This window comes from Rhodamnia argentea, chromosome 3 (assembly GCF_020921035.1).
Source record: "Rhodamnia argentea isolate NSW1041297 chromosome 3, ASM2092103v1, whole genome shotgun sequence".
In the NCBI taxonomy this organism is placed as follows: Eukaryota; Viridiplantae; Streptophyta; class Magnoliopsida; order Myrtales; family Myrtaceae; genus Rhodamnia; species Rhodamnia argentea.
The window spans coordinates 9277658-9291277 of record NC_063152.1 but is presented as its reverse complement, the minus strand read 5'-3'; the positions used below and the strand labels follow the sequence as shown (position 1 = coordinate 9291277).

General features: G+C 38.4%; 1 protein-coding gene across 1 annotated transcript in view; it reads left to right on the top strand.

Moving 5' to 3' along the window:
- The window catches only part of LOC115726559 (calmodulin-binding protein 60 D-like), a 57290-nt gene extending 43901 nt beyond the window's left edge, over nt 1-13389 (top strand). The window contains exons 10-11 of the mRNA XM_048276465.1: nt 11435-11536; nt 12569-13389. Of these exons, the coding sequence (XP_048132422.1) occupies nt 11435-11536; nt 12569-13185 (719 nt within the window). The 3' untranslated portion in view covers nt 13186-13389. The remainder of the gene's footprint in view (nt 1-11434; nt 11537-12568) is intronic.
- The last annotated feature ends 231 nt before the right edge of the window (nt 13390-13620 follow it).

Sequence of the window (13620 nt, the reverse complement as noted above, 5' to 3'; positions counted from 1 at the left end):
CTCTCGTCCACCTCAAATTAATACCGTCACCATCCCCATCACAAAACCAACCTCATTCACCCAAGCCAACAAAATCCTTGAATGACGTGCAGCTATGAATATTGAATTTAATGTGTTGTTGAAAAATGGAACATGGTCTTTGGTTCCTCGCACTTCTTCCATTAATCTCATTGGGTGTAAGTGGGTTATAGAGTTAAGGGCAAAGTGGATGGTAGTCTTGAGCGTTATAAAGCTCGCCTGGTTGTTAAGGGTTTTCATCAACAAAAAGGCTCGGATTATATAGAAACCTTCAGTCCAGTTGTGAAAATTACCATTGTTCGCTGTATTTTGTCTCTTGCTATCTCTTAAGGGTGGCAAGTACGACAATTGGATGTGCAAAATGCCTTCTTATATGGGGTTCTTTTTAAAGAGGTGTACAATGAGCAGGCCCCCGAGCTTATGGGCCCACCTCGTCGTGACTATATTTGCAAGTTGCATCATTCGCTATATGGCCTCAAGTAAACTGCGAGAGCCTGGTTCCAATGATTTTCTCAATTTTTGCTTCATTTGGGATTCTCGGCATCACAAATAAATTCATCATTGTTCATCTATCGAAGAGGCACTGATGTCATTTTTTCTTTTATCTATGTCAATGACGTTCTGGTTACATGTAATGCACCTTCTACTATCATCTCACTATTAAAGAAATTGTATCCAGAGTTCTCCATTAATGATCTCGGCGTACTGCACTTCTTCCTTGGAATAGAGGCTATCACTCACTCTGAAGGGTTGCTTTTCTTTCAAGGACGTTATATTGATGATCTTCTTCATCGGTCTTGGATGTCCGAGTGCAAGTCTATCCGAACTCCTATGGCTACAACCACAAATCCATCTGCGCCGGGGGCTACTCTGCTATCCGATGCTATTCTATATTGGTCAATAGCTGGAGTTTTCCAATACGTGACATTGACAAGACTAGATATCTCCTTTGCTGTTAATAAAGTTTGCCAATTCATGCATGCATCAACTGAAGACCATTGGCAAATTGTAAAACACATCTTGCGCTATCTCAAGCATAAAAGGTGGTCTGGTTTACTTCTTTCCCCGATGCAATGATGCTTGCTTGCAAGGCTTTCCGATGCACATTGGGGCTGTAGCTTTGACGGGAGGAAGTCAACTGGAAGGTATGCTATTTTTCTAGGTCCTAACTTAATCTCTTGGAACTCTAGGAAACAATGAACTGTAGTGCGCTCTTCCACGTAGTCCGAGTATAAAGCCCTTGCCGATGCTGTAGCTGAACTCATCTAGCTTGAGTCACTATTTCGAGAGCTTGGGTTTCATCTTCAAGGTCCCCCCATCCTTTGGTACGATAATAGTGATGCTACTTATTTGTCTGCAAATTTGATTTTTGATGCTGATCGTGTCGCCAAACAACGGCTCAATGTGCGGTTTATCTCTACAACTGGCCAATTAGGCGATGCTCTCACTAAAGCTCTTCCTACAATGCGTTTTGAATTTTTACGGGACAAGTTGAAGATTTATCGTCTCAACTCTTCCGGTTGAGAGAGTGTATCAACCAAATATTGCGCTATCGATTTTGGAATAGTTGGAATTGTATCTTTGGATATTATCAACCGAATATTGCCTATCGGTTTTGGATGATTTGGAATCATATCTTTAGAAGTAGAAAAGTTTTCTATTTTATGTATTTCTTTTCTTACTAGTAAATCTTCTAGAATATACTCTTTGGGTATATAACTACCCCTTTAAGCTTAATGAAATATACGATAATTCCTGCTTCAATACTTAGAATTTAATAAAATATATGTGATAGTTGAATATAATCGAATTCTCACCAAAATATATAGCAATGATATTTATTGTAGTATAAAATATGTGGCGAGATTCTAGTTACTCTGTTGAATGAATCAAGTAAGGCATTCCACATTGGCGTGACATGGTTAGCGCCGATGTAAATAAAATTTTTAAACTTTTTAAACTCTTTTGTTCACGTAGGATGATCGATGTCCATGTCATCAATTTCAGCCAAGTTGATTGAAAAGTACTACATTGGTGAATCTTCAAAAAGTTTGTAATTGAATTGGGCAAATTGAAAGATTTAGGATTAAATTGGTTGTCGTACAACATGTTTAGGACTTTTTTGGTTCTTTTCTTCCAAAAATAGAATGACCGTTATTAGTAGGCTTTGTCACTATATTTAGCAAGATTATGATCACCAATAATTATTTCTTATTTGAACGAATTGCACAACTCCTCCTTTCCTTACTAAAGATATTTGATTAAGTCAATTTTATTTAAAATTCCGACAAAAAAATTATTTAAAATTAGAAAACAAGTTCAATCTCATTAAAACATTGACTTTTTAATTTTGCATGACTTTATTCGTTTATCAAACAACTGCAATCCTTTTACCCCTAAAATTCCCTACGAGTCCAATGGCCTAATATTAAGAAAAAAAAATCCAAACTTTGGCATTTGTCCCAATTATATCAAAAAAAGAATTTGTCTCGTAAAAAGTCTCAACTTTTACTTTTGTCCCAATTCTATAATCCGAACACCCAAAAAATCCCAACTTTAGCATATATCCCAATTATATCTAATTTTTTTGCCTCATAAAAAGCCCTAAACTTTTACTTTTTTTCTAATTCTACCACCATCAGCTTTCTATCCATACTTATCGTTAATGAATCGTACGTAGCTTGAGTTTTTTGGCCGAACTTACCAATGAATCTTCGAAATTCGAAAACAACGGGTTTCGAGGGCGACGAGATTCAAGATCATTCATCCAAATAATTAGATCTCCACGTCTAGTCATTATTTAAGCTATTGAGTGTCGGTAAGAATTCAAAACGCGCCGTGTTGAGTAGCTCTGTATCTTCCGACAATGTATAGGGAAAGCGGACATCAGAATAGAAGTTTGGATACTTTTTCACGTCAACTTTGCTGAGCTGTAATTTATTAACGACGTGAAAATGCTATGCGGATTAACTAACGTTGATTATGGATGGAAGGCTGATAGAGACAGAATTAGAATAAAAGTAAAAGTTGAGATTTTTTTATGAGACAAAAAAGATTTTGGATATAATTGGGACAGATGCTAAAGTTGAAGTTTTTTTTGGGTATTGAGTTAGTAGAATTTGGATAAAAATAAAAGTTGAGAATTTTTTATGAGATAAAAAAGTTTTAAATATAATTGAGATGGATGCTAAAGATGATGATTTCTTGGGCATTGAGCTTGAGTCCAATCCAGTCATTCGCTGGTTCATGGTTGTCTAAGAATTGGTAGTTCGACCCGGTCCGATCCAAAAGGCCAACAAAAGTCACAAAACTTTGCCATTTCCCGGTTCGACCCAAAGCATTTTTGCGGTAGTAGTAGACTAGGTCAAGTTGTCTAGTCACTGGGCAAAATAATGTCTAAAATATCCTCAACATGCTGTTTTTTTGGCTCGTCGCACGTCTGACGAGGCGTGAAATCGTACAAAGCATTTTCCAAGAAAATTCACGGGAACCTGATTTTCTCGGAAAGTCGCCTTTGTCGGTCGCGCCATAACGTATGTGCCGTTCTCTTCTTCTTCTTCTTCTTCTTCTCTCTTTGCAACGACAACCAGTCCAAACTTGCGATGAGACTCGAGTCAGCGAGAGACAAAGTTGGATACGACACAAAAGAGAGCGATGGATGCTTCTTCGGCTGAAGAAAGTCAACCCACGAGGAAATATAATATGTGATGTTGCTTACGAAGATGATTATATGGGTAAATTATCTCAAATCATGTATTATTAAGTCGGACATAATGGTCGACCTTATGTATTGAGAGATGATATATGTTTGCTTATCGGTTCTCTTTTGGGGCTTAGCCACCGCCGTTATTATTTCTAGAGCTTAGCTACCACGGATGTGGTTCCGGGTGGCGGCGCCCCTGATGAAGTGTGGCCGCACTGTTCCAACATGAGCAACCGGTCTGATTACATTACGCGATTTACAAAGTGATACTTTTGCTATTGTGGCACGCTGCATAAAGTGATACAAAAATTCGCATCATTCACTACTAGACTCCATAGACGCGGTGATTGTCACTTCTCCGGTCACGGTTTTGGTCAACCCTTTCAATTCCATTTCGGGTTGCGAATAAGGAAACTTAGCCGAGTCACGTAGAGAGCAATCTGGAATGGTCGTGGGATTCTAATTTAGATTACTTGAGTAATGGCTATGAAATCGATATCTTACGAAACTGCTCATTTTGATTAATTCACGGCACTCTGAACTTTGTCATTATATTCATTCGTCCTTTATTTTCTAAGGAATGGCCGGCCATTCCTTAAATTTTAGGTTTGGATTTGTCGTACGCGCGCGCGCTTTTCTACGAAAGGGAAAAACGGTGAACCTTGAAAAGTCGACCAAACAAGAAAGATGTCTTATAAAATATTAGAGAAATAACTTCCTTAGTAGATTAAAACTCTAGCTTTTATCCAGCTTCGACTTTGGCCTCCCTCTTGAACACGCACAACCACCCCCACCCAACCCCCCAAAAAACCCACCAAAAAAAAAAAAAAACATTGTGGTCTCCCTTGTTTTGTTTTGCCTTGCCTTTTTTTTTTTAATTTAGACAAGTGCATTAGAAATCTTAAAACTTGTCATGAAAATGTGATCGAGTATTAAAACTTTCAAAAAGTACAATTAAATCTTAAAACTTTCAAAATATGTAATCAAAACCTAAAACTTGTTAAATTGGTCCAACTAAATCTTTCCGTTGATTGTACTTTTTTGAAATTTTTAGGAGTCGATTGCACTTTCATAACAAGTTTTAAAACTTAATTATAATTTTTAAAAATTTTAAGACTCAACTATCGCTGGTTCACTTATCCCTTCTATCGTTTTTTTTTTGGGGGGGGTCATTGCCTCCCTTGTTTAGTTTAGCCGCTTGAAATTGCCCTTGTTTGTTTACGTGGGTCGAGAGTGTTTTGACAAAACTATAATTATTGGAAAATAAAAAATTCATAATTTTCTCTTTTAGGAAAGAGACAGGATGTATAAATTACCAAGTAATATAGTCCTTGCAAGCCGATTTTCCATCGGCTGGGGGGTGCAATTTCAATTTGCAACAAATTGGGGGACTTTGTTGAAATATCTTCGCGTCACCCATCGCTCGTCACACCGTATCACGGGGACGCGTCGGAGGATAAGCTTTGGAACCCCAAGAGTGGCGTTGACAAAACCCCACTTCACTCGCTTAGGTTTACAAATCTTTAGTTTAATCACACAACTACATTATACTAATCCACAGGCATTCTTTGTTTTTTTTTTTTCTTTTTGTCATTTCCATTGAAGTTAGTTCTCTTTATAAAAAGAGTAAATACTTCACGTTATTATCGAAGAATTTTATCCATGTAATTCCATCGGTTAAAACCAAATTTCTAATTTTGAGAAATGTTTAGTTTCATGAAATACACTATTTTTTTTCCTACTCATCCTGCAAGATAAAGCTCACGCATCCATATCCTTTAATGCTAGCGATCAATCAAGTAAAATCCTCTTTGGTAATATACCAAATGAAAGGGACACAACATGCGGACATATCTATAGTGTCATTCCGCTTAAAAGTATATCAAAAAAGGTTCGACGTCACTGTAACAATAAGTTGGAAAATGGTGTTCTCATGATTTCATAACAGTTGTACTAAAAACAGTCATAAGTTACAATCATGTTTAATTAGAAGTGATTGATGGAATTTTTTATTGGTTGTTTGAAGCTACACATAGATCATAACAAATAGGGGTACGGGTATCGTAAATTTTAAAATTTATCACGAAGTGCAATTAGATTTTAAGACTTTCAAAAAGTTTAAGTTCGATATTTTTCAAAGTGATGCAATGAAATCTAAAAACGAGGTACGAGCAATTTCATCAGGGCACGGGGGCAAATTGCTAAAACCGGAAAATTTTCAAAAGAGAAAGAAAGAAAACAGATGTCACTTTTCGCGGAAATGTACATGAAGTCACTTTTCGCGGAAATTATGGGCTGGAGACATTACAAAAGAGAACCTCATTGCCAATGATTACAACAGGGTTTTGAGTTCGTTGGAAAACTGTCTACTTGTCTGATTCTTTCCCTGCTGCATCTTTTCAGTTAACCAGACATTTTCTTCTTGTTGAGCTCAACCATGTCGACGCAAAAAAGGCCTTTGGCTTCTCCTTCTTCAAGTCAACCAAGTCAACACAAGAGGCCTTGCTGCGCTCCAACCGAGTAAGCTCGCTCTTCCATCTTGCTGTTTCAATGCTTGGTTGATTGCTTGATGATCGTCTTAGCTTTAGCTTTACTTGAGGCAAATCCATTTGAAGAGTCCTTGAGTTGGAGATTCTTGAAATGGAAAATATGGCGAAGCCCGCGGCATCGATTGTTGTAAACCGCTTTCTTTCGGGTTTTTTGTTTGTGGGTTTGTGCTGTGGCTTTGATATGAAGTATCAAAGACCTCGAATCCGTCACGCAATTTCGCGTTAGGCCAATCCTTACTCGTATCGAGCTCTGTTTTAATTTTGTACCTGGCGAAGCGAGTTGTTATCATTACCAGGTTACTTTGCTATCCTGTTTGCTAAATTGTCCCATGTTGCTTGTACTTTTGTGCTGATCTTCTTCACACAGTCAAGAATGGACCGGGTCTGAGAGGAATCACGTGCCGGGTAGCTATTTGACAGTGGAGGATGTCCAGAGAGTGGTAAGATGAGTAAAGTTGCCAACTTGGACATACAAAATAAAGTCTTCATTGTATTTCAATTGCTGGTTCTTTGGATTAGAAGTGGCTGGATGGATTTCTGACCTCCCAGTTAGTTTCCAGATAGAAATTCGCTTGAGAAATTTGCTGCAAGATGTATAGTGAATTATCATTTGAGTGGTACAAATGACCCGCTGATAGTTCGAGGCTTTCACTGTGAACCAATTTCATTTCGAACATGATTTAGGTTTTTCATGTTGTTTAGGACAGTATGGATCACAAAAAGTTACAAATGTTCAATGAAGTGCCATGGATATAATTATTTCCTTGAATCCTGGAATATGTGGTCAATGACCATTTGCCTGTAAAAGGAGGACAATGAAGATATCTCTGATGTGAAACTTGAATGTGATGAATCAACGACAGATGATTCTTGCAATGTAATCCTTCGCTATTGCTCTTTGCTATACAGGTCAGACAAGAGCTGGAGCATGCTATGTCTCGCTGGGCTGAATATTTTCAAAGGTAAACATGTTTATTTTGATCTCTAGTGGACCTATCAGTAGGATTCGGTAGCAGTACCTAATCCGCATCAACTGATTTCTCTAGTAGAATTTCCATGGGTATTTTCTCGCCAACGAAAAATATCGTCGAGTATCATGTTCCATCAATCAATGTTTCTGTTTGGCAAAGTGTAATACCTGCACGTATATTTTTTATGTTTCACAGAAAGGACAGCGCATCTGGAAATAGCTGTTAGTTAACTTGCTTCTGTTATCGTTGTACACGATAAATTTGTAATCCAGCTTTACATGGGCTTTAGATTGAGGAAATGCATATGATGAGTCTGGTATCTATCTTCTTATACAGCTTTAAAATGGATATTTGTCTAGTTGTTACGAATAAGTCCACAAGATAGCAGTTGTTCACAGAGTCACTTTTCATGGTGTAGCATCGGGAATGCTCTCAAAGATATAAGGCAACAGATGCCCTCGAAGGAGAATGATTTTCAGAAACAGGTAAGATAAACAGAGGTTATCGAATTTCCACTTTTCTTGGACATGTTGCAATCAACACTGATATGAGTTGTTTTATCTGCATGTCATGAGGTGATCGAATGAACTTACTGACCAACAAGTCCATTGCTAACTAGTTGATTTATGCTGATTGTTATAACAGCATTCATTGAGCACGTACTTTGCAGAACTTCTTTTGCTTATAAATAAATATTCATTTTATTGCACAACCTGTGGGAAAAATGACATGGGAGGACTACTCCCATACAAGTCCCCTACAGCATAATGTCCCACATATACGGCCGACATCGAGGTGCCAAACCTTCCTGTCAATGTGCACTCTTTGGGAAGATTCGCCTGTCCCTAGAGTAACTTTTATCCGCTGAGAGTCATCCCTTCCACTCGGCACCGTCGGATCGCTAAGGCCGACTTTCCTCCCTGCTCTATAGGAAGAAGGGGAGATCCTTCTGAACAACCTTTTGTGATAGGAAAGCCTTGTATCTTGAAATTAAATCTCAACTTCACTTTGAGTCCAAGGACACCATACGCCAACTGCATTCGATATTCTTCATGTTGTCTGGATAGCAGAGAAGTGCTAGCAATGTCACATCAAGTTTTCATCCTGTCCAATTTGTGCCACCTAATATGAATCACCAGCAAGTTTTTTTTTTCTTTTTTTTGGTCTTAATCACCAGCCAGTTAGAAAGCCATATTTTTGTCTCATTAGGCTTAACCATACAAGCCTAAGGAAAGTCACTTTGTTACCACATTTCCTCACAGCTTCCACATCTCCTTTACAGAGAAAGAGCTCCTAGATGAATTAGTAAGCACTGCATAGTTTACAGAGCCAGAGTTTGGAGCAATCAACCCACACAAGGCCCTCTGAGTTTCAAGTAGAGCATCAGACCTTGCTGGAGGCCATCTCCATCCATTTTCCTCAATAGCATCTGCAACTGTGGCTTTATCACATAAAGCTGAATCATAGCCATTCTAAAGCACATGTGAATTTTTGCACAGATAACGAATGAAAGGGGAAATGAAAATGCTTAGGGTTGTTCATATCAGCTATATATACAACTGTTGTTGGGTAAACATTGTGATTTGAAAGCTGCTTAATTTTTTTGATGTCTTGAACTTTGGCAATTCTGCTTTTGGTGGTATTGAACAGACAAAATTAGTGGAGCTTGGAAACAGCCACTCTACCCACCTCAGAAGGTATGAATGTATTTCCCCGGTGATGCTGTTGATAAAGGCTTTTGTGTAGTATTGAAGAGTTATGCATTGTTAATGTTTCTGGGGAATAATGATCCGAGCTACACTACCACCCCACAGCAGGCAGTCAGAACTTAGTGAGTGTTACGCCATAATCACTCGGTCGTGTGCCAAAGCGTCAATGCTCCAATTAGAATATAATTTTTTAGCTTGACAGCAGTGGAGCATTTCATTTTATTTTTTTGGAAGAATTGCATTATGAAACTCTCTGAGACACTGGATCTCTTTATCCTTGTAGTTGCCCCAGCAATAAGACTTGTCCAAGTGAAATGTTTGGTAGTCTGTCTCTCTTTATTGTTAATTTCCAATTTTCCACTTCCATACCTTTTCCTATTTCTAATGATTGTTTTCCGTAGAGAATGCGGGGCTAATGCTAAATCTACGGCAAACAATGGAGCGAGAAATTTACAGCTTCATCTTCACACCAAACTGTCACTTCCTCTATTTACTGGAAAGAAAATAGTAGGAGAGAAGGGTGCTCGCGTTTGCGTTGCCTTGATCGATGTGAATACAGGAGATGTTGTTACATCAGGCCCGGAATCCTCCATTAAGTTGGATGTCGTCGTGCTTGAAGGTGACTTCAACAAGGACGATCAGGATAACTGGGCTCAAGAAGAGTTTGAGAAGTACATGACTAAAGAACGCGCAGGAAAGGGGCCACTTTTGACAGGAGATGTCGTTGTGACGCTCAAGGGAGGTGTTGGGGAGCTGGGTGATCTGACATTTACTGACAATTCCAGCTGGAATAGGAGTAAAAGATTCAGGATAGGGCTTAAGGTGGCATCAGGTTATTGTGGCAATACACGAATCCAAGAAGCAGTAACAGATGCCTTCCGAGTCAAGGAACATAGAGGAGAATGTAGGTCCTCCATAGTCTTTTTACAGTACATAAACCTTGTCCATAAACATGGTTTCGGACATCCACAGTCTTCAATTTTTCATTTGAGTGCTTCATTTCATACTGACCTTTACATCAATAACAAAGCTCTGATAAATAAGAAACGTGGGCTTCTTGTTTATTAGCAGATATTGAACTTTGGATAGGAGAGAGTTTGTTCGCCTATCAGAAGTTTGCTTCAACTCATCAATCTAATAGTGACTTGAATCTTACAGTATAAGTTCTCTTCATTTTACAGTATACAGGAAACATTATCCACCAGCACCTGACGATGAGGTCTGGAGGTTGGAGAAGATTGCCAAAGATGGGAAGTCTCTCCAAAAACTGAGTGAAGCTGGAATACATAAAGTGGAGGACTTTCTACTGCAATTGTTTACAGACTCCGAGAAACTAAAAGAGGTAAGCACTTAATGATTCTCAATTAGTGTTTGATTGACCACCAAGAATGTAAGTCTTGTGTGTTCACTCATCATAGATTCTGAGTATAGCACCAACGAGCTGGGATATCCTTGTACATCATGCAATGACTTGCAAAACAAATTGGAAACACTATTTGTACTATCTTGATGGCACGAGAAATCATGGTGCTGTGTTCAACCGTGATAGTCAATTGATCGGCCTAATCAAAGACAGAGTATATTTTGCTACTCATCGACTTTCTGCCCAAGAGAAGGTAAGTAACTAAGATCCTACTGAGTTTTGTCAAGCCAGTTCATGCACAACATACCATCATGCTGAAGTCAGATAATTTGTCCTGCAAAATCTATGAAATTGGTAATTTGTTGTTTACTTGGATCTGTGAGACTTAAAAAGATGACCTAAATGATTTGTTTAGATCCATAGTAGAGACTCTTTATAAATAGAGTGATTTGAGCTTTCACTCTTTGTCATGCAAAGTTAAGTATAGTGACCTTGTAAATCTAAGTGGCCTTCTGTACTTTGTATTTAAAATTATACAAAAAAACCTGAGTAATTTAGAGAGCACTTTCAGCAGTTGATTCAGTGTCATCAATGAAAATCTGAGGCACTCATCATTATATTGTAGTTTGAACGGTTAACACATCCATATTGCAACTATTACTCTCCAAGTGTAAAACTATTAAGGTCTTAATACTTGCAAAACACAAGTTGACACGTGTTTTATTTTTTCACTGGTCCTTTCTCGACTTTGCACCTTTACCATGAGGTCCCTTGCATTGATTGTACTCTCCATTACATCTTTCAAGTAACTGACCTTTATGTGGTGGAGAAATGGGCGGCCATAGGCTTTAAGTGAATTGAGGTTCTTTCAATGTGTTTTTTGTTCTTCATTCTCTGTGTGCATTTGCGTACTTACTCTGAATACATGTTTATCCATTGGAATGCAACTTTGCTGATACCTTCAATAGTGGAGATAAATACTTCCATTTGTCCAGCTTGAGGGATCTACTGAGTGTTTTGCTTACAGAATTACGGAGATACAATCGTGAAAAAGGTCTTGGCTAGCTGGGATGATGTTAAGGAGTTAAATGGTGAGACCTTTACAGGTTCAACGCAGAAAATTGGAAATCTCAGCCCTGTTCAACGTGATTTGGCTCCACCATTCTGTGTCACTCCAGTTGGTCCAAAACCTCCTTTAGCAAGTGGGATATCCAATGTTGAAGGTATCTGATCCAAAACACAAAGCTCTCTGTCCCTTTAATTACATACAAAGATGTGGCCAGTGAAATAACGATGAAAAAATAGGACTTTCCACTTGATTGTTAAGCTTTATTATATAAAACCAATGCGTTCCAGATCATTACGATTAGGGATCCACATAATATGAAGACGTGTATGTAGAGGATTCCCATTTGCATGTTAGGCTTTAAGTGTCTTAGATGCAACTGAAGTGCTTAGATATAGTATTTACTGATGGCGAACAAACAACAGTAGGTTATTGCTGGTCACTACGAAAAGCAGTAATCTAATAGATTATCATTACAAAGGCAAAAGGGCAATAGTCGAGTACTTCATCTTATCAAGGTTCAATTTAGGAGATGCAACTTCAATTTGGACAAGAAAGATTTATGAGTTGAAGGATCAAAGTGACCTAAAATAATCAATATTTAACACTAATTCTACACGAAAATATATATTTGTAAGCTGTGACTGTTGCAAAATGAGCCTCATTTAATACACTCTATCCATCTGGCCATATATATGCATGTGTTTTCCTCTTTCAATGGCTAGTCCCTGCACTAAGGTCGTGTGTCAAACCTCCAATAGTTTCTCATTTGGCTTGAAAGTATGTCAACTGTTTCCACACTTTGAATAGCTACTACTCATGAGCACCTTAACTTAGGTGATGCTAATCACTAGGTAGTGAAAAGCACACGGCAACATGTTTATATGTGCATTTTTATACACTGGTGACTGGAAGATCATATTAGAGAAGAAGGTTGGTTGGTTAAACTTATATGTGAGAAATCGAAGCACTTAAAGAATAGAAAGACCAGCGAGAGAAAAATTAAAGAGAGGTGCAGGATAAGGGAAAAAAATCGGTAAAACTTTGTATGATACCAAACACTAAAAGCTCAAAACCTTTCATTCCAGAATTCTTTTATAAGATCGTAGACCTGTGCTAACGTTGGCCTTCTTTTTTTTTTTTGTTGCAAAATGTTGGCCTATGTTCGCTAACTACATTAATGCTCTAGTTCTTTCTCCAGTACATAATGGTGTAATTGCTTCGGCATTACCAGTACGGTCACAGGATCCCAATTTTGGAAATGCCATGGAGGTTTCAGTTGATAAAAGTGTTCATCTTGTTGCACATCAGCACATACCTGGAGACCGCTGGAATGTTATAATGTCTTCAGGAGATAATGGTATTACTCCTGTTGGATCGCCGTCCCATGATATCATTTCACAATATGCCAGGCAAAGCCAAATGATGGGTTCTTTAAGCCACATGGACTATACAGCAACTGAGAATGTCCTCCCCTATGAACCACCCTGTGCTTCAATATCAAGCTTCCAATCTGGTAGCACACTTTCTCATACTGAAGGCAATCACATGATGGAAGATTTCCAATCAATTGATTTAGATGATATTTTGAGGAACTTGTTGGCTGATGACCCACCACATGATGAAATGTTCCTTGAGACCTCATTACGTGATGGTGGTTCAGTTAGAGGTACCAGCAAAGGTGTTAATGGCTGGCTCAAGATAAAGGCAGTGCTGCAGTGGGGTTTCTTCTACAGGAGAGGTGTCAGAATTGTGCCCTTAGACGAATCGCCGAATGAAGTCCAGGCTCGATTGATTAGATCTTGATGTCGCATTACGCGAGATGATTCTCCATTTATTGTCTGATAGAATCCATGGCATTCTTTTCTTAGATGAGGGCATATTAGTTGCTCATCTGTATTCTGTTTATTCATTTGTGTATAGAACAGCTTTGTTTGAACGCCTTCTTAAGCGAATAAGTTTTTTCATCAGGAAGTGTCTCTCTACTTCAGTTCTTTTAACATCTTTCTTTATAAGATATATGATATTTCAAATGCAAGGAATGCAAGGCATATGATTCAAAGAGTGTACTTCGATTCAGCGCCTATAATGCATCTGGAAGTGCGACCCCATCCATCGAGTCCTATGTATTAAGTCATTGCCCATTGGCTGCTGTCCACTGGCAAAAAAGCTGTTTATGGTCTGTTAGATTATGATGCTAAGTTCCCTCGATATTCCCCATTCATTCAGACTGACAGTTTA